Here is a 27,538-nt window from a genome sequence, read left to right on the forward strand (position 1 = left end):
ATAAGCATGGTTCCTAGGTAGGTGTTCTCTCACCATGTATACCTGTCTACTTGGGCTTGTACATTTTTTCATGTAAAGTAATGTTTCACCCATTTAACTGATGGCCACCTTCCAGACTGAGGCCCTCAGAGCATCACAGATATATCTGGTGAGACTGAAAAAGCGAAACTTTGTGCTTATAATTACTGTTTGTTCCCAAGACTAATCATGTGAGTTTTAAAAGCCAACAAAATGCCCAAATCTTTTGGTTATGCTGAAAGTCCCAAAGGACAGCAGCCATCAGTTAAAGAGACAGGTTGAAACTAGAAAGGTGAACACAGACCCAATTTATCCTCTTGTGGGCCTTTAGTACTTGAAGGATTTTAGAAAAACAAAAAGTAGTTCTTTATGGGTTGTAAGCTGAAGATGAACAGTTTGCACAGTTTGGACAAAATAGAAGTACTCTGACCAATAAATATGTCTAAAAATGACACAAAGTTCTCCCCATTTGATGGTTCCAGAGCCCGGCAAGAAGTGATGGGCACAGGCACAAGGAGCTATATACAGTGTAAACAGTAAGGCCTCTGGGGAGACAAAGTGAGGGGCAGGGCGGAGCCTCAGTAGGGCAAAGTGGGCCCACAGGTTAATACAACAGGCTTGTAGGACAGTCATCCAATCTGCCACCAAAGCTTGTGGGTGGCAATGGCAGGCCACTGGATTCCTCCAGTCTGCAGTAAGGATAAATTGTGTCCATTGAGAAGCTTTGGCCCCACTGACTTTTTCCGGAGGGGAGGCATTGGGGGCAGCCAGGCAGGGCCTCTGTGCCCTTTCCTCCCCAAGAGGAGGCCATCTACCCAGGGTTCAAGGCATGGATGGGGCAGTGTTTCTCAAACAGGGATTGGAAACAAATGGCCCCAAGGAGCCCTCAGCCTCTCCCTTGAAAGGAGGAGCTGGGGGCATCTGTGTCCAGGAGGGGGAGCCCATAACTTTCTGCCCTTCAAGGGCTTCACCCACACCTCAGTTCCTCGGGGATTCTGGAGAGCAGTCGCCCTGATCGATTTCTGGGTCCTTGATTCTCACCGGCCTCTTGAACAAAGCCAGCCTCCATCTCCACACCCTTCTCCCACCCCCAGCACACTCCTCGGCCTAACTCAGGGGTCCTTAAATATCAGTCTCCCGGAGAAGGCTAGAGTTTGCCAATTCGTAGGCCTGGCAGGTGGTGCCCTCAGCTGCCTCACTGCGGACGCGTAAGCACACAGCTTCCACCTCCAAGTGCAGGGCGCACGCAGACTCTCTGGCGTGCTTCTTTTGCGACAGGCTGGAGACCTTGGCATGCAGCGGGGTGGTGGGTTTCTGGAACGGCCCGAGAAGCCTCCACTTGCGAAAGGCGCAGGGCGGCTTTCGACGGCCGACGACCGGAGCCTGCGCCTTGCGTGTGCTTGGGGAGCCGGGGGCTGAGGGCTCGGTGAGGGCCAGCAGGGCCCCGGAGGTTGCGGCGCCTGGGCCAGGAGCGTAGTCAGGGCGCGGGCCGCCATTCGAGGCTTGCCAGTGGTGACCGTAGATGCTCCAGAGGGGGCGGTGGTGCTGGCGACTACGATGGCATTGGCAGCGCAGGAGGCGGAGGAAGGCCCGCTTGAACTCCCGGCTGGAGCAAGGGTAGATGAGCGGGTTCACGCAACTGTTGAAGTAGCCCAGCCAGAAGATAACCTTGAAGACGCCCTCTGAGGGCTTCAGCTGTGGGAACAGGGAGCCTGTGGGAAGCAGAGACCCAGGCTGGTTAGATGCTCAGGGAGAGGGAGTCCCAGGCAGCGCCTGGTGCAAAGGGGCCACCCTCTCTGCACTACTCCCCCTCCCCCCACCCCTTTCAGGGGCCCTGGCCATTCATCAACCAGTGGCTCTCAAGATATCTCTCCTCAATGAGTCCCTGATATAATTCGAGGGTGTCCATGAACTTGAATGAGAAAAAAATAGTCATCTTCAGCTTTACTCACGTTTACCTGAAATTGAGCATTTCCAGCGAGTGTAAGCAACAAACCTGAGTAGAATTAGACAAAACAATATGAAATCACTGTTTTGTAGCTCAAAACTGGTGCAATATTGGCAGTTTACCCCCTAATATTAGCAGTTGCTACAGATATTTTGGAATATTGTCTATGCTTCTCACTATTTGGAAGTGTCAGTCACTAGAACACGCCACTAGATCTTGTTATTTAAAGCCTTCACATGGAAACACATTGGAGACTAAATCACAGCATTCAATTAAATGAAGTCGATTTCATCTGCAATCCTTTGTATTTTATTTTTTGCATTTGAAAGAGTAACTCTGAGAAAGGCTCCATACATTTTGCCAGATGCCCAAGTAGTCCCTAGCATAAAAAGGGTAAGAACTCCTGAATTAAATGTTGACCAAGGCTTGCCCTGAGCCAGGCACTGTGCTGGGCTGTCATCAAACACCTGAGGCCTTGCTCTCCCGGTAGCAATGTGGGTCACATATCATGGGCATGCAGGTGGGATGATGGTGGTGCTCAGTATATTGGGGTGGGGGGCTTCCAGGGTCTCAGGATGGACAGGAGCCAGGCAGGATGAGGAAGGGCAGAGGGTATCAGGAGTGGAAGGGACAGGTGGGCAAGAGGATAACAAGTTTGGGGCATGGGAATGTCCTGTAGGATATGCTCAGAAAACTTCATTTGAGACAAATGATGAAAGGCCTTAAATGCTGGGAAGTTTGGCTTTTATTTTGTAGGTAGTTAGGAGCCATGGATATTTTTGAGCAGGCAAGAGATAGAACCTAGAATTATGCCTCAATAAACACAATGCCCATGAGCTGTCAGAATGCAGGATAGTGGGGCTGTCCCAGTGGAAGTGGGAAGTGGTCAGGAAGTCTTCTGGGATGGCTTGGAAAGGGAGCAGAGTGCCAGGCAGGAGGAGGTGGGGACACTGGGGTCTGAGCTGTGCCAGGAAGACCCTCCTCCCTGCATACCTTTCCCCTGTCTTCCCCACCATAGACCTCAAGGAGTCATGTCTCCAAAGGCACCTAACAAAATGCAAAGACATCACCCAGGAAGCAGAGGCCACTTTGTCACCCTCACTACCCTCAACATTAGCAGGGGTTGGGGGTAGGCGGCAGGAGCGTCCCACCCCAGGCAAAAGCCTCAGGTGTCTGCCAGGCTGAGCAGACCAGGGGTAGTGGTCCTTGACAAATCATGGTCCTTGACAAAGCAAGACCTGCTTTCTTTTCTCCTTGCCCTCAAAGAAATAAGAGCAGTGTCCCCTACTGAGGGAGCAGGGGCACCATGCCCCCTCTTTGACCTGGGGACCCTTGCATATCACCCACCTCCCACCCAGTGGGATTCCTGATGCTAAGAGACACTGTGGAGGAAGAGGAGTGTCAGGCAGTATTGCGTGGCACAGCATTTTCAAACCCTGGTCACGCAGCCTTGAGCAAGTTATTTGGCCATCTAAGTCTCACTCTTCTTTTCTGTGAGATACATACAACAATTTCTCTAAAGGGATTTTGTGACAATTCATAAATTTCAGGGCACAAGACTTCGCAGTTTTGTGGTAAATACTGGAGTCTGTTCACTGCCCCTTTCCCTACTTCTGTGGCTTTTGAGAGAGGAGACCTCAGCCCTGGGAAGGGACCCCGTTCCCAGCTCTGGAGAGTGGCCAGAAACAGTAGCCGAGACCTGGTGGGTTTGGGGGAGGCTGGGGAATCGATCAGAATGTAAGGAGATAATTTTCCTTGTTGTCCCTGGAATGTGGGGGCCACCAGTGTTGACCTTAGCCTCCAGGAAGGCAGCCTTCTGAACAGCATCCCTTAATGGCTGCAAAATAAGACAGAGTGCTGAAAATAACTTTCTGACTCAGGCTAGAATTCTTTTATATTTAGCCCAGGATGACAAATCAGGGGACTATGCTTTAAGCAGTAAGCCAAAAGCCAGCCAAAGGGCTTTGTTATTGGTGTGGTTTTGATTCGGATTGGTGGGCAACATGGCATATAGTAGTGTGGCCTGGGCCTTGTTTTAAGCATTAAAATTCTAACTCATGCTCAACCAACCTATGCGGAAGCCTGCTGCCAGCTGGGAATTCCTTACACACAAAGGAGCTGGGATACAAACTCAGCCTTTCAGCCCCAGGTTTTTCCTACTGTGTCCTGCTGAGGGTTCTGTCTTACTTTGGGGTCTCCCAGAAGCAGACCTGAGACAAGGATTCAAATGCAAGTTGTTAATTTGGAAGGTAAATGAAACACCAGTAGTGAAGTGTGATAAAAAGAGGGAAGAGAAGGAAGCCAATAAAAGGAGAGTTAACAAGTTAGTCACTCTCACTGGGAGCTCTGGGGGACTGGAGAACAGGATCAGTAAGGTGAGGGAGGTGGGGTATCTATACTCCCATTATCATAAGCCAGTGTTTGGGTTGCTCCCTCAGGGTGTTAATTTTCCATCCTTCCTGCTTGCTGTGTGGGTGGACAGTGAGGATTTTGCTGGTCAGAGAATGCTGCAGGCGAAGATATGGAGGGGGGGATGGGTGGGGCACTGACAGCACTGCCACAATTTTGTTTCATTGCTGTCTGCCCTCTGTGCACAGACATCTTGCCTGGAAAATACAGACGTCTGTGCCTTGCACTCCAGCTTGCACAGGCAGGAGCTCCTAAGAGATTTTTACTCTGTTCCTTTCACATATGGCAGTCCTGAGCCTCACACCTACTTCTGCCCAGAGTGCTGCAGTCTACCCCCTATGCCTCCTTGCACCCTGCCTCACTCTTTGCTTTCTGCCTGCCCCAGCGTTCTCTCTTCTGCCCACAGCCTCTTTCAAGGATCTCTGGGTCGGGGGAGAGGGGCTTGTGGGCACTTCCCTCCCCTTTGCCATGGACGAGGTGGGTAACTGTCCTGAGACTCCCGAGGGTGCTCACTGGCATTATCCCTGCAGCACTGCCCTGCTGTCAGGGCATCAGTGGACAAGCCCCTTCTCAGCCACTCCCAACTTTCTCCTCCTCCAGCTACTCTGACTTATGGCCTCTTAGGTCGACCACTTGGTTTCACCTCTCTTGCCTTCACAGTCCTCTCCAGCTGCCCAGCACAAGCCTCTGCCAGCCCCGGAAGCCCAGCTACAGGAAAGCTTCAATGGGTACATGGGGGCTCTGAGGCAAGGCCTCTGTCTCCCAGTACCTGGCACTCCCCTTCCCTGTCCTGAGCTGGCTCCCTCTCCTACTCCCCACATTGTCCACAGCCGTTCTTGCAGGCATAAAGCACAGCTGTGCTAACTCATCTTGGCAGTTGTCACTGGAAACAGGTGCTCATGGGACCCTCCTCTCTCGGCCTCCCGCCATCCAGGTGCCCAGCACCACCCCCTTGTTCTCTTTTCTCTTGCAATTCCCGCTTCTCTTCTGTCTTCGTGTGCATCAGCTAAGTTGCCACACTGACTGTTCACTGCCCTCTGGCCACAGCGGGCTCCCCAGTCTTGTCTCTGTGCTTTTGCACAGGATCATCCTGGACTGCCCTTCCTCCTTCCTCCACCTGGTAGTGCTGGCTCCAGTGGCACCTCCTCCTGGGAGCTTTCGTCACACCATCCCCTCCCGACCCAGCAGAGTTAGTTGTATTCCCCCCTCCCCTAGCACATCTATTCACTTCTCAATGCCAAGAACACTGTGGGTAACTACCAGTTTCCCATCTATCTGATCCTTAAATGGAGAGCTCCCCACACCATCCTTGGCACATCGTAGGTGCTCCACACATCCTGACGCCTCTCTTTCTGGCACGCTCTGCATCCCATCCATCACCAACTCCTGTTAGTCCTGAATCCCGCACTTTGTACCGTCGCCCGTTACCACCCTGGTCCCAGCTACAATCATCACCTACCTACAGTGCCCTTCCAGGTGGGCTCTCCGTTCCTGCCCCTGTGCCCCCCGCAGCACCCTGTTCCCCACATAGTAGCTGGGTGTGTGTGTCCTTTTAAAACATAAGGCTGAGCAGTTCATTTCTTCACTTAAATCTATATTCCACTGCTGACTGCAGCTTTCTGTCCTCTCTCTTTTTCTCATCTGAACTTTGACCTGCCAGCCCCTTGGATTTCTCCTATCATCTCTGCTTAGCTGAGACTTCTCACTTGCACCCCAGCCATTCTTTCCTCAGTCCTTCCATGTGCATGTCCTTCTGGATTTGGGTTGTATTTATCCAGCCAGAGCCTAACTCTGGAGAGATTCACCCACACTCTGAACACGCTTAGGGTCTCCAACCTTAGCTCTGTGTCCTGGCTTCAAGCAATCTTGCCACCCATTCTCAGCCCACTCCCCCGCCCCCATCTATTCCTGCACCAGCTCCTTTGAGCCTTTACCCCTCTCCACAGGCTCTGCAGTCTGCCCCTTTCCCTTCTCCAAAGCAGTTGATCTCACTTCCTGTTTCACAGAGAAAACAAGACAAAGAAGTTGGGCACTCACTCAAACCTTCTTCACCTGTCTTCCTCCTTGGTAAGAAAGGAGTCTCTCCTCCCACCCAAGGTTCACGTCCCTACTTGTGTTGTAGAGCTCTCGACCCATCAGTCACTCGTGAGCTTGCCTCTGTCACAGCTGCACCCTCCTTGCTTGTTCTCTGGCTATGACTTCATTCCCTCCATGCTTTCTATCCACACATGCCATCTCCTCTTCCCCACCTGCTTTTCACTCCACTGCTTTGCCCCACTGCCCCACTCCACCCCAGCCCTCCCACATGCAGATACAGCTCTCATCCATCCTGGACACTTCTCATCTCACCCGGGGCTTCTGGGGCGCCATTCTCTTGGATTTTCTATTCCTTGTCAATTGCCTTTGCTCCTTCCTCATGTCCCCACTGCTATGTGTAGGAGTGCCCTTATAAGAAGAGTCTTGTAATCTCTTTTCTTTGCATTCTCTTGGCAATTTCAGCCAGGCTCACAGACTTTTGGCTGGTAATGCCCACAGTTCTATCTCCAGCTCAGTTTGCTCTCCCAAATTCTAGACTCATAGATCCAAGACTCACTGCCTCCCAGATATTTCCACTCGGATGTCTACTGGCATCTCACACTTATCCTGCCCTCATAAAGCTTACATTTCATAGGGCAAGACCAGCAAAACATATGATAAACAAGGAAAATGCAAACGTATCAAATAATAAAACATGCTAATAAAAAACAAAGCAGGGAAGGAAGATACCTAGTGTGTGTTTATATATGTGTGTGCGTGTGGCTGGGGGTGGTGCTATAAATTTTGGGTAAACTGCTGAGAATATGACGTTTGAGTAAAGAGCTGAATGAGGCATGTGGACATTTTGGGGAAAAGCATTCCAGGTAGAGGAAACAGCAAGTGCAAAGGGCCTGAGGTGGCCCTGGTATGTTTGCAGAACAATGACAAGGCTAGTGTGGATAGAATGGAGTGATTGAGTGTACAGCAGAAGGGGATGAGGTTGAAACTCAACCACTACCCTCCTCCCTGCGCCCTCCTACCCTGTCTGAGACACAATCCCCTCTTCCCTTGAGTAATTCAGCAGCCTCCCGACTGTCTCTTGCATGTACCCTTGCAGCCTGAAATCTACCCTCAACTTGGCAGCTAGAACGATCCTTTAAAAATATTGGGTTGGGCAAAAGTTTTGTTCAGTTTTTTCCATAAGATGGCTCGAGTAGCGCTTAGTTGTCTTTAACTTCATTCAAAACAATTTTGTTAGATTGTATTGTGACAGCTGTCATACCAGCGTGCATTTAAAAACAAACTTATCAAAATTGGTGAATTTTTATGTAGCTATTTTAATATTGAAGATGGAAGAAAAAAAGCATCATTTACAGCGTATTATGCTTTATTATTTCAAGAAAGGTAAAAATGCAACTGAAACGTTAAAAAAAAGATTTGTGCAGTGTATGGAAAAGGTGCTGTGACTGATCGAACGTGTCAAAAGTGGTTTGTGAAGTTTCATGCTGGAGATTTCTTGCTGGACGATGCTCCATGGTCGGGTAGACCAGTTGAAGCTGACAGGGATCAAGTCGAGACATTAATTGAGAACCATCAACATTATACCACGTGGGAGATAGCTGACACACTCAAAATATCCAAATCAAGTGTTGAAAATCATTTGCACCAGCTTGGTTATGTGAATCGCTTGGATGCTTGGGTTCCACAGAAGTTAAGCGAAAAAACCTTCTTGACTGTATTTCCACATGTGATTATCTACTTAAACGTAATGAAAAGTTTCTGTTTTTAAAAGAAATTGTGATGGGCGATGAAAAGTGGATACTGTACAATAATGTGGAATGGAAGAGATGGTGGGGCAAGCGAAATGAACCACCACCAACCACACCAAAGGCCAGTCTTCATCCAAAGAAGATGATGTTGTGTATATGGTGGGATTGGAAGGGAGTCTTCTATTATGAGCTCCTTCTGGAAAACCAAGTGATTAATTCCAACAAGTACTGCTCCCAATTAGACCAACTGAAAGCAGCACTCAGCCAAAACCATCTGGAATTAGTCAACAGAAAATGCATAATCTTCCATCAGGATAATGCAAGGCCGCATGTTTCTTTGATGACCAGGCAAAAACTGTTACAGCTTGGGTGGGAAGTTCTGATCTATTGACCGTATTCACCAGACATTGCACCTTCGGATTTCCATTTTTTTCAGTCTTTACAAAATTCTCTTAATGGAAAAAATTTCAATTCCCTGGAAGACTGTAAAAGGAACAGTTCTTTGCTCAAAAAGATAAAAAGTTTTGGAAAGATGGAATTATGAAGTTGTCTGAAAAATTTCAGAAGGTAGTAGAACAAAACAGTGACTATGTTGTTCAATAAAGTTCTGGGTGAAAATAAAGATGTGTCTTTTATTTTTACTTTAAAACCGAAGGAACTTTTTGGCCAACCCAATAGAACTAGATCACGTCACTCCTCAAGCTCAAAACCCTCTAAGGGCTGCCATTCCCCCTCACAGCTCGACATGTGGTCCCCTGACCCCCTGACATCCTCTCCTACTCCCCCCCACTCTGTTCCAGCCACACTACCCTCCTTTTGCTTCTTGGACATGCCAGACACACTCCCTCCTTGGGCCTTTGCATGTGTTTTTCCACAGAATCTTCTTCCCCCAGAACTCCACATGGCTCCCTGACCTCTCATCTAAAATTGCAGTGTGCCTGGAAACAACCCAAGGGCCCACCAACAGATGACTGGTTTAAGATGATGTGGTATGTATAAACAATGGAATATTACTCAGCCATAAAAAGAATGAAATATTGCCACTTGCAGCAACATGGATGGACCTAGAGATTGTCATACTAAGTGAAGTAAGTCAGAGAAAGACCAATATTATATGACTTACATGTGGAATCTAAAAAATAATACAAATGAATCTATATACAAAACAAAAACAGACTCACAGACATAGAAAACAAACTTACAGTTACCAAAGGGGAGAGGGAGGGAGGGAGGGACAAATTAGGAGTGTGAGATTAACAGACACAAACTACTATACATAAAATAGATAAGCAACAATAATTTACTGTATAGCACATGGGACTGTATTCAGTATCTCATAATAATCTATAAAGGAAAATAATCTGAAAAAAAACTGAATCACTTTGCTGTACAACTGAAAACAACACGATATTATAAATCAACTACAATAAAAAAAAATTGCAGTGTCCCCCACCCCATACTCCCCATCTCCCTCAGCTGGCTCTATCTGTGGCCCTTATCACCTTCTCTTGTACTATTTGAGTTATTCTTCATTTTGTCTATCACCTTTCTCCCTGCAGTAAGAGTCCATGGGGCAGGACTAGTGTCTGTTTTGCTTGATGCTGCACTCCCATTGCCCAGAAGACCTCATGAACACACTGAACACAGTAGGCGCTCAACACTTGCTGAGTTTGCTGAATGAGTCCCTCTTTTCTACGCTATATGTCACCATGTCTGGTACATTCAGTTTTCTCTCTAGTGGAGTCCTTCCCTTCACCTCATTCCTGAAGCCTTTGCTGACTCTGGCATCTCATTTTGTTTACATGGCTGTGACAGCCCCCAGTGGTCCCTTGTCTCCTCTACTCTGCACACAGCTGCTGGAGACTTATTGTAAAAAAAAAAATGGTTTCTCTCCTTTTCCCTCTGAAAACCGTTGGTGGCTTCTAATGGCTCTGAGGAATAAACCCAAATTTTCTTGTGTTGCATTCAAGTCTTTTTAGAATCCTAAGCTGTCTTCAGCTTACATCCCTCCCAAATTGGCCATACAAAGCCACAAGCATGTCTTCCCACAGAGGCTGGGCTCCTTCTGCCTTCCTGCGTGGCTCTAACTGCTCCCACGGTGCTTTCTGCTTCCGTCCACCCATCCCTCCAGCCCAGGTCAGGTGTCCTCCCCCACCAAGCCTGGGTTAGGTGCCCTTTTATGCACGCCTGCATCTTAACAAATAAAATTTGTTACTGCTCTATCTACTCTCCTAGACTCTAGGTTTCTTGAGGACAGGGGTGGGATTAATTATTCTTTTCATCCCAGCCTCTAACACACTTGCCTGATCCAGAGCAGGGGTCATAAAGTATCTGTTGAGTGAGGGAATAAGTGCTGTTTGCGTAGATGTAGGTAGCCTCTAAAGTGACGAGGAAGGAAATGGGAGCTCACGCTTGCTTTCTGAGTGTTCAGTACCTACCAGGCTTCATGCTGGGCCCTGTATGTAGCACTTCTCATTTAATTCTCATGGCATTAGCATCCCACTTTGCAGAGATTCTAGTTATCTCCGGAGGGCAAGTGGCAGCATCAGGATTTGAACCTGCGTCAGTCTAGCCCTAAAGTGCTTGGTCTATCCTTGACATCATGTAAAGATAGAAAAAAAACTTCCCCTGGTCTTCCAGGGGCCCTGGGGTCAGGATCCACAAAGACCCAATACCTTCCAGCAGCTGATCCGCAAGCAGCATGCCCATCCCTACCTCTGGACTTTCGTACATTTGGCCTGGTCTGGAAGATGGCCCTCTTCCTTTCTCCATAGCAGGTCTCTCCAGTTCTTCAGAGTTGGGCATAGAACCACCTCTCCAGGAGCAGTTCTGTGATTAATTCCACTCCCGGGGTCTGCAGAGGTGAGAGTGGTTTCTGGAGTGTGTGTGCCTTTGAGCACTTCTTGATTCTGCCTCCACCAAGTGGCATTCATTGGCCTTCTCTATGGCCTTTAGGGTGGCCTGTGAGGACTGCCACATTGAATTTGGCTCCTGTGCACACATGCCCATCCAGAACACTCAGAAAGGCTGGGCTGTTGCCTGCTCGCTGCATCTCAGGAAATAGACCCCAGCCTCCTGGAAGGAGCCCCAGAAAGCCACTTGGCCATCTCCTTCCCCTTCTTCAAGTCTTTGCTCAAAAGTCACCTTTAAGGTTTGAAGTTGATGCTATTAGTGCCCCACCCAGGTGCCCCTGGTCCCCAGCTACTGTGAGTGTTGGCTGCTAATGGCTTATAGTTGGCTGCTAATGGAGAATTGCCCTTGACCAATGGGAGCTGCTTCAACTGGGAGATGACACCTTCCCACCAAGGTGGCAGCCCACAACCAGTGATAGACTGAGCGGGGATGGAAAAGGCCAGACTCCTTGTCTCGAGGTGGCACAATTCTCTGCTGTCGTTCTTGTTCCAGGGATCAGGCTGAGGCCAGACTTTGAGACCACATCCTAGGTTTAGCTCTTTTCTGACTTATCCTGCTTCCCTCCCTCCCAGGTACCTCCTGAGAGCTTCCCTCAATCCATCACTCGCATAAGAACTCCTGTCTCAGTCTCTACATACAGGGACGTGACCCAGGACACTCTTTGCATGGATGTGTCTTCAAGCTCTCTTGATTGGTCCTAAACCTATAATCCAGGGATTAGCTCTTGGTCACTGTTTCAACTCTTCCGCCCACTGCTGAGAAAGGCAGGGCATGAATTTGCATGTTCATGCCCATTTCTCTCCACTCAACAGGCAGGCTGGAGCACAGGAGTGAACACATTGACCTATCTATGAGGAGGGGTGGTCAGGATGTAGGTAGGAGATGACTGCAAACACAACTCTTGCCTGCTTCTCTCTGCTCCTCGGCCTTTTCTTGCATGCATCCATCAAGCTTGCTCCCACCTGCCTTCCCCTATTCCCTGTTTTGGGGTGCCTTTGTCAGGAGTCTAACGTAATGTCCAGGGATGCTGAACATCCACTAGTCAGAAGAGGCAGGGCCTCTCCTGTGTCAGCAGGTTACCCCACTCTTTGGCATGTTGGCTGGGCTAGCCTGGCCTGCACACTGTTGGGGAAACTAAGGCAGGCTGAGATTGGCGGCAGAGGTCTGCAGCCTTATCACAGGCCAGTCCCCTCTCCTAAGTAAGAGCAATGTCCAGGCCCAGGAGATGCTGCTGAGATGGTGGTTAAGGCTGAAACTGGCCAATCTGGCCAAGCCTCGCTGAGTGACAGCGCTGAAGCCAAGGGGGGACTGTGTGATTAACAGCACTCTTTTGGCATCACCAGAAGGGAACTTCTTCTTGGCAGAATGTCATAATTCACAGCCAGTCTTGTTCATAGCTTGCAGCCAACCATGAACTATTAGGCTGCACCCCAGCCTTTCCCCTTTCCCACCTCCTCCCTCACCAGTGACTTTTCTATCCACAAGCAGCCATTTTCTCTAGCCAGAAGGAATAGAGGGATTAAAAATACCATATACCATATTCAGGTCTTTCTCTGCCAACAGGGCTAGCAGAGATGGAATTCCCAGTCCTAGACTCCCTTTCTCCCTCCTAGTTCTTTCAGCTGCTCACTCAGTGCTTCTGACTCTAGAACTCAACTGCACCTTCCCCAAGAGAGGCTGGGAAGCAGTGGACCTCTTTGCAATATTTTAAAGGGTCGGCCTCTCTCATAAGGCACACTTGAGCTGAGACCTGAAGACCCTCTGAGGGAGTGAGTCATGCATCTACCTGAAGAAAGAGAATTCCAGACAGAGGAGAGGGCATGTGCAAAGGCCCTGAGGCAGCAGGGTACCGCACAAGTTCAAGGACAACCAAGAAGTTAGGACTGCTGGAACAGAGAAGGGGAGGGAGAGATGGTAAGAGATAAGGCCATTTTGAAGCAGAGACAATCATAAAAGGCTGTCAGGAAGAGGTGACCTGAATAGGGTCCAGGTCTCAGATGGATTATAAAGACACAGAGTTGAGGATATTGTGGGGCTAGCTGTGCCAAGCTAAATCTCTTGAATTCCTTGCATTGCCAGTCTTCCATGGTGAGAGGTAACTGGTGGGTCCTCTGGCTTGAGATAGGCAAGGAATAGATCAGAAGTCCTTCTGTGCCCTGTGTTTACCTCAGGATCCTTGAGCTCTGTGGGGCTGGCCTAGAGCTACTGGTCTGGCCCTGGACATCCTTCTGCAGCTGTGTGGATTGGCAGGGAGGGGTAGTTCCTAGAGCCACAGAGGCTGCCTGGTGGGGCCCAAGGCAGGGAGATGAGTCACAGACCTGTTCAGTGTCCTACACTGGACCCCATCCATTCCCCTTCAGCTCTTCTCCCTCCCCTTCTCCCCTTTCTCTCTCTCCACCTTCCCTCTCTCCCCCTCTTTTCCACTCTTGTTGTCACTTCTTAACTCATTCCCTGATCTGTGGCCTTGGAGTGGTCACACCCCAAGCTCTGCGTGCCCAAGGCTGAAGTCCCTGCCAAATGGCCCTTGTGCTTGGCTGAACATGACCCTGATCTGAACATGAACCTTTCAGTTCTCAGGCCACACTGACAAATGGCTCATAAGTTGGAGCAGATCAGTGCTTTCGCCAGAGGAGAGAAGTTCCCAGACAGTGGTCACTCTGTCCAGGAGTCCCAGCACTGAATTGCTGGGGCATTGCCCACTAGGTCCCAATGCTGGCTCTCAGGGGCCCAGGCCAATGTTCTGCTGGGTCACCATCTGCAAAGGAGGGCAGGCAAATCTTCTAGCATTCAAGGAGACCTTTTTGGTGGGCATATGGCACATGAAGCAGGATGGGGCAGGGTTCAGGTGGGGTCAGAGGTGGGCTCAGGAACTCAGAGACTTTCCCATGAGGAGCGGGCTCAAGGGCTCTGGCGGTCTGGGAGGACCAAGCCACACAGGAAGTGGTCACGTCCTATGGCAATGCTCAGGGCCCTCATGGCCAGGATCTGGGGCAGAAGTGAGCCTGGAACTGAGCCTGGGGGGAGTTAAGCAGGTGCTGAGGCATTTGGTGAGATTTAAAGCTTAAAGCATGTCTGTCAACTGACCCTTAACCCTGGCTTCAGTTCGACCTCTGATCTCTGACCTAGGCAGGAAGTAACAAGGACCCTAGGGGCCAAGGGCACCCATTGGCCAAGCCCAAAATAGTGATGTCTATAATGTGTGACAGATTTAAATATCACTTTTAACATGGTACTAAAAAACCTATTGGTCCCCTTTGGAAAGATTGCTAGGAAATTGACTCTTTTTTTTTTTATATTTTTTTTTATTTTTGCGGTACGCGGGCCTCTCACTGTTGTGGCCTCTCCCGTTGCAGAGCAACAGGCTCTGGATGCGCAGGCTCAGCGGCCATGGCTCACGGGCACAGCCGCTCCGCGGCATGTGGGATCCTCCCGGACCGGGGCACGAACCCATGTCCCCTGCATCGGCAGGCGGACTCTCAACCACTGCGCCACCAGGGAAGCCCAACTCTTCTTTTGATAAAGGAGAGCATCGAGCAGCTCTCCTGATTTTGCTGTATGGACTCTATTTCAAGTGACCAAACAGCTAGTGGTGAATTCTTTTTAGAATTTTAGTCTACAAATGCAGAAGGAATGACAGAATTTGGATATCACCACTTTCAGTCCCAGTGATATAATGGGTCCAGGCCATGGTCAATGGCTGCTAAAACTAGCAGGTGAAAAGCTGATGGAACATTTTATAATGAATGAATCAGGCTGACTGCATCTGAACCCCTGATCAATCTTAACATCACAAAAGAAAAGAAATCTTGTCTCAAACACTGAACTTGAATCTGTTCAAGCCAGTTTACAGGAAGTACAGGGAACAAGGGGACACGTTAAATGGCACTAATAGGGATGCAAACTCCAAACTGTGGGCAACTCCTTTGGGACAAACAATCTGGTTTCTTCACCAAACAAGCTGAAAGGGAAAAGGTGGGGGTAGGGGAATCTTATTAATCAAAGAAACTGAGGAGACAAATCAAGTGCATGCAATGTATGTACTTTTTTTTGGACCCTGATTCAAACAAATAAACTAAAATTTTATGAGGCAATCAGCAACATTTGAACACTAAGATATTTGGTACTATTAAACAACTATTTTTTGTGTTATAATGGATTGTGGTTATTTTTTAAAAGTTCTTCTAGAAATATACATTGAAGAATTTACAGATGAACTGATACGGTGTCTGGGATTTTCTTCAAAATAATAAGCAGTGGTGGAAAGTGGGCGGGGTTTGAAATGAACGAAGATCAGCCTTGGGTTGATATTGTTGAAGCTGGGGCCATCACACCGTTCTGTCTACTTATGTGTTTGAAACCATCCATGATTTTTAAAAATGGAAAATAAAACCCCTAGCTCACTGCTTGTTCATAATAATCACTCAATAAATGTTAGCTGTTATGTTTAAAAACTTTTTTAGGTCACATAAATGGGCATAAATGCATTGCGAGTAAGGGAGGTCTCTGCTTACACAGAGGCTGTTATACTAAGTGAAATAAGCCAGTCACAGAAGGACTGCATGACTCCACTTCCATGAAGGTAGCTAAAATAGTCAAATTCAAAGAAAGAGTGGAATGGTGGGTGCCAGGGGCTGAGGGGAGGGGGAAATGGGGAGTTGCTAATCAATAGGCATAAAGTTTTAGTTAAGCAAGATGAATAAATTCTACAGATCTGCTGTACAACCTTGTGCCTAGAGTTAACAATACTGCATGCTTAAAAATTTGTTAAAAGGGTAGATCTCATGTTATGTTCTTACCACAGGAATAATAATAATAGTAAAGATAGAGGGCTGTGCTTTGTCAACCAGATCCTCGGCACGGAAGGATGTGAAAAGGCCATGGGTTCTGCCACTTCTTCCTCCTATACACACACTGACCAAGCATCTACTGTGTGCCAGGTGCCACAAAGGCACAGATAGGAGATGTAATGCCAGCCTCTTCTTCAGGTTTTTGGGCCAGGGAACAGTAATGCCATTCCTGAGAACTTGCTGCAGCGCACCCCCTGCCTCTCTCCTTGAGTCTGTGGACCCTGCACCACCTCAGGGAGCCTGTGGAGATGGGTCCTTCGGTACTTGGCCAGCACTCTGAGACGCAAACGCTGAATCTGCCCTCCACACCTGGCTGCCAAAGTGTGCTTTCCAGCCTGGACGCCAGTTCCTCAGATGGCTCACAACCTCCTCCTGCCTCCTCCCGCCTTCTCTCCCTCTCTCTCTCTCATTAAGGCATAAGATACTGACAGTCAAGTTTATAAAGTGTGTACATTTTAAGAGTATAGACTGATGACTTTACATATATATTCACCAATGTAGTCACTGCCTAGATCGAGTCACAGACAGGGAAACGGAGGTGTGGGGGATGACCCCTAGTCCCTCTCTGAGACCCTCAGGATTTTAGGTGCCCTGTGCTTGTGTGCCATTCTTTCCTGCCCAGCAACTTGAGCCCCAATGGCCCCACAGTTCAGCATACTTTGTCTGTATCTCCCTCTGCTGCAGCTCTGGCTTGACTAAAACATTTCAGGTGATAGATGGCTGTTCATGGCCCCCTGTGCGTATACCACTGGGACCCTGGGCCCACTTCCTAAAGCTTTTGATATCCTCTGGCCTATTGGGGCTGCTCACTGGCCATATCACTGCTGTGGCTGGGGCTCCTGCTTCCACTTGGCTTTGTGTGTGGAGATGTGGGTGAAGGGCACCCTGCATCTGCTCAACAACCCCAGGTCGTGGCCCTACTGGGCACCTTCATTTCCATGGCCTGTGGCCCTGGCTGGCACACAGTGCTTTTTCTCAATCCTCCCACGTTTGCTGTTCCCCACACCTGGTGTGGGAACCAGGGCCTGCAAGGAGGGCGGTACCACCTTCTCCTGGCTGCCCCCTTCTCTGCCTCCTTCTGGGTTCTTTCAAAGTGGGTACACCCCAAGGCTCCTTCCCCAGCCCATCTCTTCTCTTTGTCCATCCTTCCTCTTTCTGGGAGACTGTACCCCACACTCCTGCTTCTGCAACCATATCCATCCTTGGTCCCCTTATCTAAGTTCCCAACATCCTCTTCCCCCAAGCACATACTGGCACCTCCTACCAAAATATGCCAGCTCCTTGGATTCCACATTCAACCCCAAAAGTTGCTGCTCAGAATGTTCCCTGTTCCTCCAAAGACGCCTCCCTCCTCCCAGGCCTGGCCCCAGAGCTCCTGGGGGGGGTTTGCTCCTGGCCCCCCTTCTTTCTGCACAACCCTCAGGCCACTCCTGCTTGTACCACAGGCTCTGTCCTCCTGTTCTCTCTGCTGTCCTGCCCTCCAAGCCACGTCATGGCAGATCAGAATATTCTGTTTCCCTGCTTGGCCTCTGTCCTGCTTGCTCATTATTACCAGATTCCACTAAATTCAGCTCCATTGTGGCCCTGGGCTTTGTTCTAGACTTGGTGAGATGCCATGGGAGGCTGGGCACAGTGTAGACCGGCAGGAAGGGAGACGCAAGATAGCCCCAGGGTTCCCACGCGAGGTGTGAGGAGCAGCAGAGATGAGGGGTTGAGGAAGAGCAGTGTCTGCCAGCAAGGGCAGAGGCCATGGAGATTTAGGGATGACTTTTTGGAAGAGGGAGACGTGATCTCGACCTCAAAAAACAGTAGCCTTTTGCAGTGTTGATTATAACAGCGAAAAATTAGAAAAACTGAACACTCAGCAGGAGACTGCATCAACACACCATGGCATACTTTCAAACAGGATACTATGCTGTTGCTAAAATAACCAGAATGGATAAATCTCAACAACAAAACATTGGGTGAAAAGGGCAAACTGAAGATGGATGTGCACAGCTGGTGCAATTTATATAAGTCCAAAGGACACACAAAACAATGCTATTTATTATTATAGATTCAGGTGTTTGTAGTAAGAGTATAAACGTGTGTGGGAGTGATAAACACCAGATCTACCTTTGCAGAGAGAGGGAGAAAATGAGGAAGGGACAGGAGGAGGGAACTTAGTTGCGGCTGTTCTGTTTATCTGAAAGGAGAGGGAGGAAGTGACCTGAGGCAAATATGGCGAAATGTTGTCATCTGTTCAATGTGGGCAGTTACAGGTGCGTGGGAGGCCCTGGCTTGGGCTGGCTGGTTGCACCTGTGGGTGAAGTGACTCAGGGCAAAAGCAACCCCATAGATGCCGTTCCCTTTCTTCTCCCTGTGCTGACCGAGCCCCCAGGCTTCCAGGAGGGGCCTCAAGGCATGGGAGGAAGGTCCTGAGAACAGCTGCCCACCTCCCAGGACTACAGGAAAGCCTGTGAAAGAAATAACAAAGTTCTCCAGAAGTGCTAGGACTCTGTAAATTTAAGAAACTACGATGAACAATATTAACTTTCCATTTGATAAGATGCCCTTTCCCTTTCTCACCCCCACACAGACCACCCCCCCACCAAGAGGAGATTTCAGAAATGAGAGCCCACAGCATTCACAGATACCAGCTGGGGAGGGCCTCCCAGGGGGGCCCAGCTTCCAAACAGAGAAAGCAGGTGGCTTCCGGTGTCTGCTGATGTTCACGTAGACTGGCCAGGGATTGCTGCCCATGAATGAATGTAGGCCCTGGTGGTGGAGGGAGGGAGATATGTAGACAAGCACATACACTGCTCGCCACATACTATGGGAGCAGATGCCCGCAGATTTCCACTGACCTTTTGTATTTAGAGGAGTGGGGAGTGTAAAACAAGCCCAGGGCTTGTAATGGCAGTGAAGAAGGGGGAAGGCCAGAAAAGTTAGAAGCTCATAAAACAAATCCTGCAAGCATGAAGAGCCTATTTGTGTCCCACAAAGCAGCATGCGCACGTGTCTAAGAGACCAGGCAGTAAACCTTCCATGTTCAGGTGGAGAGTCACCCTCCACTGGGAAGGGCCATCCAAGTCTGGGTGCCAGGAAGGGACGGTCACAGGCTCAGGGAGGAAGAGAAGGGGCTGGTGGGACAGGGGTCACTCACCCAGTGGCAGGACAAAGAAAAAGGGGAACCAGCAGAGCACGAAGACGCCCACGACGATGGCCAGCGTCTTGGCCGCCTTCTTCTCACGGGAGAACTTGAGCAGACGCACCGACAGTGAGCTGCGGAAGGTGTGGCCCTTGGCGCTGCGCATCCCACCGTGGGCTCCGTCTGAGCCAGTGCTTGCGCCGCGACAGTGGATGCGCAGCACCACCTCTGAGGCCTTGCCCCGCTCGCGCTTGACTCCCGCCTCCAGGCTGCGCGTGGTGCTTCGCGCTACCACATACACGCGGCAGTACATGACCACAATGACGGCCATAGGCAGGTAGAAAGAGCACAGGGAGGAGAAAACAGCGTATCCCGCCTCCTCCGTGATGCCGCAGAAGCGCTCGTCAGGGGGCACCGGCTCCTTCCAGCCCAGCAGCGGCCCCACAGACACCACGAGGGCCACGGCCCAGAGCAGCGCCAGGATGGCGGCCGCCTTGCGCTCGGTCATGATGGCTGGGTACTTGAGCGAGTGGCGCACGCCCACGTACCGGTCCACCGAGATTGTGCAGAGGCTGAGGATGGAGGCCGTGCAGCACAGCACATCCACGGCGGCCCACACGTCGCAGAAGGCCCGACCGAAGGCCCAGAAGCCCAGAACCTCCATGGTGGCCGAGAAGGGGAGCACCGTGGTGCTCAGCAGCAGGTCGGCCACGGCCAGGTTCACAATGAAATAGTTTGTGACTGTCTGCAGGTGGCGGTTGCAGGCCACGGAGAGGATGACCATCAGGTTGCCCGCCACGGCCGTGAGGATGAAGGCGGCCAGGAAGACGCCCACGCCCACGCCCTGCGCACTCACCACCAGCCCCCCGACGGCCGCCGTGCCGTTCACCTCGCCGCCGGCGCCGGTGCTTCCCGGCTCCCCAGCGGAGCTCCGGTTGTCCTCGCCGTTGCCCGCGCCCACCACGCCGCCGCCGCCGCTACCGCCTGCGGTCACCCGCACGCCGTCCACCTCCCGGCCCTCGGAGGCGGCCGCGCCGCCCGCGCCACCCCCGCCACCGCCCGCGCTGGAGCTCCCGGCGCTGCTGTCTGAGCAGGGTCCCTCGAAACTGACGTTCAGGAGATAGCGGAAAGTCATCTCAACGCGCAGCCGTCGGGGGCCGGGGCTGGGCGCAGGACGAGCGACTGGTAGGGCTGGGGCCTCCGGCTCCAGACCCGCGCGCTGGTCCTGTCGGGGTCCTGCCTCAGTTCCTGTGACGTGGAGCACTGCTGCCCGCGAGCGGAGCGGGCGGCCGCGGAGTGGGACCGAAGAGCCGGAGCTGGCGACGCGCGCCTCTCTCGCAGCGTGCCCAGGCGAGCGGGCAAAGCGGCGGCTCGGGGCCGGGCGGTGCGGGCGGCGACCACTGAGGAGCTAGCTACTGGGCGCGGGGCCGGGACGGAGGGGAGGAAGGGCAGCGCCGGGGATGAAGAGGGGCCGCTGGCACCGAGGGACCAGCCGCCACAGTTGCCGGAAGAAGGAAATCTGCGCTCTGGGCGAGCTGGCGTTCCGGGGTCCCAAAGGGCGGTGGCGCTGGCTAGTGCTCCGACCCCGCGGAAGCCACCCCCGCCGCGCCGCGGGTGCTCACGCCCGCCCTCTCCCCTCGCGGTCCGCTCCCTTCCACCTCCCGCGCCCCTACCCCGCCTCCTCTCTCTTACCACTCAGTTAAGTCTCCCTCCCGCCCTTTCCCCAGCGTCTCGGTCACTGCTGGTGCCCTTGGGCGCGCTGAGTGTAGAAGGTGCGATTCCCGGGTCCCCGGACTCCCGGCTCCGGCCGCCAGAGAGCAGCAAGCGCCTGGGATCTGCAGCCTGCTGACTGGACCGCGCCATGCCGCGGCGGGTCTCCTCCAGGGAGAGCCCGGATGGATCTGCTGCACCTCCTTCCTTCTCTCAGGGGACTGGACAAAGGAGGGTCTCAGACACCTCTGTCCAGTGCAGTGGCGTGGAGAGCTCCAGAGGGTGTCGGAAGCTTTGCGGGCCTATGTGGGCGAAGGAACAAGAGACTACTTATATGGTTACAGCCTTCAGACCCTGCCCAGGACACACTGGTCTGCATACACCAACTTCTGCACTGTTACTTTACTCCATATCGGATGTCGAAATAAAACTTCCCATTGCTACACTAAATAAGTGGCCTCGTTCTAGGGAGGGAGGGTTTAAGTGCTGGAGGGTGGGAAAGGCCACTTGGCGGGATGGTTAAAGGAGGTGGGGCAGACAGTCTGGCTCCAAATCTAGGCTCCGCCCTATGTTAGCTGTTTGACCTCTTTGTGTCTTAGTTTCTCGTCTGTAAAATGAAGATAAGAGTAGTGTCTACCTAAGCGTGAAGACTGAATGAATTAATATCTGTTAGGGCCCCAGAGCAGTGCCTATATTTGTTAGCTGAGTGGGACTACGCAGGGCAGGATTTGAACAGGTAGGACAGAGGACAGAGGGAATGTGGAGCTGGTATGAACTCGGGCCACAGGTGGAGCGGTGGGTTTAAGGAGCCTCTTGTTGACTAACAAGACTGGGTAGGGAGAAACAAAAAGAGACCATTCCTTTGGCCAACATAAAAATACTAACCAGGCTGCTGTCATGTGTCAAGCTATGTTGGACACTCTGGGTGGCAGGGGAGGGGGGAACTGCAGGGAGAATAATGCCACCAAGTAAGTGCAGGATGAGGAAGTCTTGAGCCATGCCAGGGAGATGAGGACCTGTTTACAGAGGTATCTGGGAGGGGGCAGAGAACTCATGGCCTCAGTGCCCACTAGCTGTGAATGACATCTCAGGATGTATGAGAGTCCTAGATGAGAAGGTGCTTTGGAGAAAAGAAGAAAAATGGGAGAAATGGGAGAGATGGGTAACCCCCCTCCCCATCCCCTCCCCAGCCTAGGAATCCAAAGCTGTTATAGTCATAGCTTAGAAACAGCTCTTCCAAGGCCCTCAGCTTCCCATTACATCTTCCATCTTTTACTTGGGTCTTTGGGGGCTTACTGTGGAGAGTTGAAAGCAAGGTGCCTTATGAGGATTATTTGGCAGCTGATCAAAAGCAGAACTGTGGGTTTGGGCTTCCTCTCTGAAGGGGAGGGGCAGAGGGCTCTGGAAGGAGAGGCCAGGAGCTTCTCACATGGGAGTGTCAGATGGCAGCCTCTGTGTCTGTGACTGGCTGCCATCTCACAGTGTAAGACAGGGATAACCCTCGTGGAGTACATCTGATTCTGGGCTGGGTCAGTTTTCATGGATGACTGGGAATAGGAGACAAAGTTAAATCTAAGCTGAGCCTGGGGTGGTAGGGGGCTACCTGACAGGTGTCACATAGAGATCTGTGCCTGATCCTGGTCTAGAGAACCAGCATAAGGCTGGCTGGAGGTATACTTGCCAGCAGGGTGAGGAGAAATTGTGGGATAGTGTGCCTGGAAGGAGATGGGACAGCTTTACCACGTCTCAGATCTGGGTCTACAAGAGGGCTTTGGAGGTTCTAGAGCTCTAGGGGAAGAAAGAGGGAAAGGCAGGAGGTGTGAAATTGTGAGCTTTCTCTACCAGTTTATTATGCTCAAATCTGGGAAGGGATCAAATTGCTGGACCTGTGAGCCCTGGAGACCTGGCTGGCCCTTGGGTTCTTTGTGATCCAACAGCATGGCTTCTAGTTTAAGAAGGAAAACTAAGCATCTCCTTTATGAGATCCCTTTAGAGTGAGAGTAAAGAAAAAGGAAAGGTTTATCCCACAACTGAGAAGTTAACTCCTAGGCTGGTAAACTGGGACTTTAGCCCTTAAAGAGGAGGTTTAAAGGAACCCTACAAGAGATCATGAGAGGTATGAGGAGATTTGGACTCTCATGGAAATGGTGCAGGGTGGTTGTTTCTTTCAGTCAGGGTGTTGAATGGGAGAGAATGCAGGCATTCCTGACAGATATCCTGTTTGTGGGGGCCAGCCAGTCAACCCACAGTTCCTTCCTACCCCACCAAGCCTGGACAACTTTTATTCATTCATTCAACACAAATTAACTAAGCACTAGCTATATGCTAAGAACTTTTCCTGGCACTGGGGATATGATGTTGTATAAAGTAAAATCCCTGCCATCCTGGGGCTTACATTCAAATTGTAGAAAGTGCTACCCAGAAGAGTTAAGAGGAGATCTTTCCCATGGACAAAAAGTTTTCTTTGGGTTTGGTACCTGGGTCCTGGAGACTCTTTTCAGTTAAATTCTCAAAGAAAATCCAAATGCAAAGGAACTGTTTTCCAATTCTTCCCTGCCTCAGAATAGCAGTGGAGGCTGAAAGGGTGTAAATTCATGTATGTCAACTAGAAAACCTGGCTAATGCTGCCACTTCCTGGGATCAGTTCCTATGAAGAACATAGACATCCTTTCTATTCTTCAGCTGCAAATGGATCTCTACCTCTGGCCTGACCTTTAAGCTTACAATGGCTCTGGCTACAAGCTGACCCACAACCTGACTGACCCCAAACTTAAGCCTTCCAATTCCCCTAATAGTGCCATTCATCCTAGATGCCTACTATGGTCAACAGGGGTACTGGGTAAAGGGGTGAGGGCTCAGTGCTACCCTATTCCACCATAAGGACAGTAGAGTTTGGTGCTGGCTACCTCTCAGTGGTTGTGGGTTACGGAGTATGTGGGGAAAAGATATTGTTGAGTATGTGGGGAAAAGATATTATTGAAAAGATAAGCAGAAAGGAGATATGTACTTGGTAATTCATCTTTGCAGCCTCATTCCTATGTCAACAGAAGCTACAGGGAACGAGAGGCCCGTTGTTTGATTATTTATGCTAATACTTGCCTAAAATTAATGGAGTTGGAAGTTAGTGACTATATTTCTCATCATAGTAGAAATGGTAGAGGATGGGGATGGGCACCAGTGGAATGATATTCCTCGTTGAAGCCTGGCAAGCAGCCTACTGCTCTGGGGACCCTTGGTGTGGCTGTTTGCTTTGCAGCTGTGTTTTCTTCTGCCCCGAAGATATATTCTTTTGTTTCTTTTTATTTTCTTCAGGAGAGTAAATAAGCTGGGAAGCAGGATATTGGACAAAGCCACAATGTGTGACGCCACTATTTTCTAGAGCCCTGGAATTCTCCAGGGCCCTGGAGACCTCTTCTAGATTGTCTACATCCACCTGCCCAAAGAAAAAAGGGATTCCTTTTGTGGAGGATTATGTAGACATTTTAGGAGTCAAGCACAGCGCTCGTGTCTAAGCTCATGCCCCCACTTAGATGCAAGGGAGAAATGTGGGTCAGCCAAGTGCTCAAGAATAGGGAATAGAATTGATGACCATTCAGCCTGCAGGACATTATGCTGCAGGAAAGCAAGAGTTCCAGGAAGACTCCATTGGAGCATTAATGAGGCAATTCCCGTTGGGTGGACTGTGAAAAGAGCAGGTAGATTGGCTGATCTGAACCCCTGGCTAATATTCTACCCAGACCGCTGACACTCTTCATGTGGCTATTCCTTCTAGACCAAGCCCAATGTACACATTTCCAGTATGGCTTACTAAAAAAACATTAGAGTTGAGAATGCCATTTGGGAATGTGCTGGTGACAATGATAATTCCAATTCACTCAGCTGTGGGAAAGCAAAGGGAGAATTAAGGTGGGCAGTGGGAACTCAGCTAGCATTGCTTTAACCTCCCTGGAGAATAAGCAACCCCTCTCTAGTAGAGTCCACCCCGTGCCAAGGGGAATCTCTTCCCTTCCTTTATTAGAGCCCCAAATCCCACCCTTACAATCTAGGTCTTCTAACTCCAAGAACCAGTGTTTCTCATTACTTTACAAATTCTCATTACTTTACAAATTCTCATTACTTTACAAATTCCTAGTAGAGGTGACATATGTTACCATCTCCTCCAGCCCCTGAGATCTGATTACCCATTGTGCGATGTGGAACTGTGAGGAGTGGGGAACAAGTTCCATAGGGATAGTCTGTGGTAATGAAAAGAAATATGAGAAAATTCTAGGTGTAAACTTGGCTAACCTGACCCCCAAATGGAGCAGCAAATGCTAATGAGGGAGATTTCCTAAAACAGAATCAAAATAGGCCAGTCAGCTCTGAGGAAGTGACATGTAATCAACTTGAGAGGGTTGCATGACTCCAATCCCAATTAGGGAGGCTGAGGCAACTCCTGCTAGGATATCAAGCTTCCAGCTCACAAATGAGATGGCACAGAGCCATTTTCTATTTCCTTTTTCCTGGGGCAAGTTTCAGTCTCTGGAGAAGACTGTGAAGAAAGGACTTCCCTTGACAATGATTCCTTGGAGGAAAGGAAGGATGGAAGAAGCAAAAAATCCCAAGTGTCCCAGGAAAAAAATTAGGAAGTGAGGCTGGTTCTCCCCACTTTAGTGTTCTCCATGCCTTATCTCTTGGGCTTCTACCAGTTCTCCCTTCCTCTGTCCTCTATGGGTTAGTCACTTAATCTCTCTGATCCTTCGTTTCTCCATAAGTGTAAAATAGTGATAATAACTCTGACCCACATGAGGATTGTTGGCAAAAATCCCATTTACCTCCTCCTCTGGGTCCCCAGTATCTTTGATTTATTCCTCTGTTGATTAGTGTTTTGTAATTTCATTGTTTACCTGTGGTAGCTGGAGATAGTGAAAGTATGAATCAACAAATGAAGAAATGAATAAATGTACAAAAGCATGAAGTACTGTGCACCTTCGAGTGTCACTGATGGTTAGAGTATATGTCTCAGTCCCAGAGTTCCAGCCTTTTGCAATAGATGACTGGGGAAGGTTTTCACACATTCTAGGGAGCCTGGTCTGTTAGGGCAGGCATGAGTACCTTTCTCCTAGGAGGAATGCTTCTGAGAGGCATCAACAGAGATGAGGGTGACCATCTATATTTATAGTTAATATACCTTGGATGTTTAGGGGTAAGACAATATATTGGGTGCATTTTCCTTTCTTGTAGCACCTTCATTGACCTAAATTGACGGACTTTTAGTTGTCTTGGGGTTTTTTTGTTTGTTTGTTTGTAAAATGGGATGATGTTTTACCAGTGTGCATTCTGTTTACAATATTGACACATGTCCTTATTAACAAAGGTGGTCAGTTGCGAAGTGGGCCATCTAGCTCTTTGATCTGCAGGGCTGTAACAGTCAGGTTTTCCAGAGAAACAGAACCAATAGGAGAGAGGTATACATATCTGTAAATAAATAAATTTAGAAGTCTTTATTTAAGCTTTATTTTTATTTCAAGGAATTGGCTCACTCAATTGTGGTGTGTTGGCAAGTCCAAAATCTGTATTTAGGGCAGGCTGGAAATTAAGGATTTAAGTTGCAGTCTTGAGTCTGAAATCTGTAGGGCAGGCTAGCAGGCTGGAGACTCAGGTAGACTTTTTTTTTGAGGGGAAGGTGCTTTTTATTTTTTTATTTGTTCTGAGGGGAAGGTGTTTTATTTATTTGTTTGTTTATTTATTTATTTTTAATTTAAAAAATTATACCTATCTTACATCCTTAAACCTATCTTACAACCAATAATTTGTGCCTCCCACTCCCCACCCCTATAATGCCCCTCCTTGCCCCTCCCCACTTGTAGCCTCTAGTTTGTTCTCCATATCTGTGAGTCTGCTTCTTTTTTTTTGGTTATATTCACTAGTTCACTGTATTTTTTAGATTCCAGACACCATTGATATCATACAGTATTTGTCTTTCTCTGTCTGACTTATTTCCCTTAGCCTAATGCCCTCCAAGTCCATCCATGCTGCTGCAAATGGCAAAATTTCATTCTTTTTTATGGCTGAATGGTATTCCACTGTGTATATGTGTGTGTGTGTGTGTGTGTGTGTGTGAGATTATATATATATATATATATATATATATGTATATAAAATCTCACATCTGTTGATGGACTTAGATTGTTTCCATATCTTGGCAATTGTAAATAATGCTACTGTGAACATTGGGATCCATGTATCTTTTTGAACTAGCATTTTTGGTTTCTTTTTGGATATGTACCCAGGAGTGGAATTGCTGGGGCATATGGTATTTCTATTTTTAGCTTTTTAAGAAACCTCCATCCTGTTTTCCACAGTGACTGCACCAATTTACGTTCCCACCAACAGTATATGAGGGTTCCCTTTTCTCCAACATCCTCACCAGCATTTGTTATTTGTGTTCTTTTTGATGATGGCCATTCTGACAGGTGTGAGATGATATCTCATTGTGGTTTTGATTTTCACTGATGATTAGTGAGCATCTTTTCATGTGCCTGTTGGTCATCTGCATTTCCTCTTTGGAGAAATGTGTATTCAGTTCTTCTGCCCATTTATTAATGGAGTTTTTTTTTTTTTTAATGTTGAGTTGTATGAGCTGTTTATATATGTTGAATATTAATTCCTTTTCAGTCATATCATTTGCAAATACTTTCTCCCATTCAGTATGTTGTCTTTTCGTTTTGTTGATGGTTTCCTTTGTGGTGCAAAAGCTTTTAAGTTTAATTAGGTACAATTTGTGTGCTTTTGCTTT

At 49.3% G+C, this 27,538-nt stretch overlaps 1 protein-coding gene across 1 annotated transcript; it reads right to left on the reverse strand.

Moving 5' to 3' along the window:
* Positions 1–195: 195 nt before the first annotated feature.
* ADRA1D (adrenoceptor alpha 1D) lies at positions 196–20,250 on the reverse strand. Its single transcript, XM_029222309.1, has 2 exons — positions 19,066–20,250; positions 196–1,730 (listed from the first exon to the last, which is right to left on the reverse strand). The coding sequence occupies exons 1-2, from the start codon at positions 20,183–20,185 to the stop codon at positions 1,141–1,143; spliced, it is 1,710 nt and encodes a 569-aa protein (XP_029078142.1). The 5' UTR covers positions 20,186–20,250; the 3' UTR covers positions 196–1,140.
* Positions 20,251–27,538: the final 7,288 nt, after the last annotated feature.

The sequence above is a fragment of the Monodon monoceros genome, unplaced genomic scaffold (assembly GCF_005190385.1).
Source record: "Monodon monoceros isolate NGI ecotype Baffin Bay Population unplaced genomic scaffold, NGI_Narwhal_1 Super_Scaffold_13, whole genome shotgun sequence".
Classification (NCBI taxonomy): Eukaryota; Metazoa; Chordata; class Mammalia; order Artiodactyla; family Monodontidae; genus Monodon; species Monodon monoceros.

What these genes read in the sequence shown, in the direction of transcription:
- ADRA1D (XM_029222309.1), bottom strand. Translation starts at nt 20,185, where the DNA reads ATGACTTTCCGCTATCTCCTGAACGTCAGTTTCGAGGGACCCTGCTCA. An exon ending in TTTCTTTGTCCTGCCACTGG is followed by an intron (nt 1,731 to 19,065) that starts GTGAGTGACCCC and finishes TGCTTCCCACAG; the next exon opens with GCTCCCTGTTCCCACAGCTG.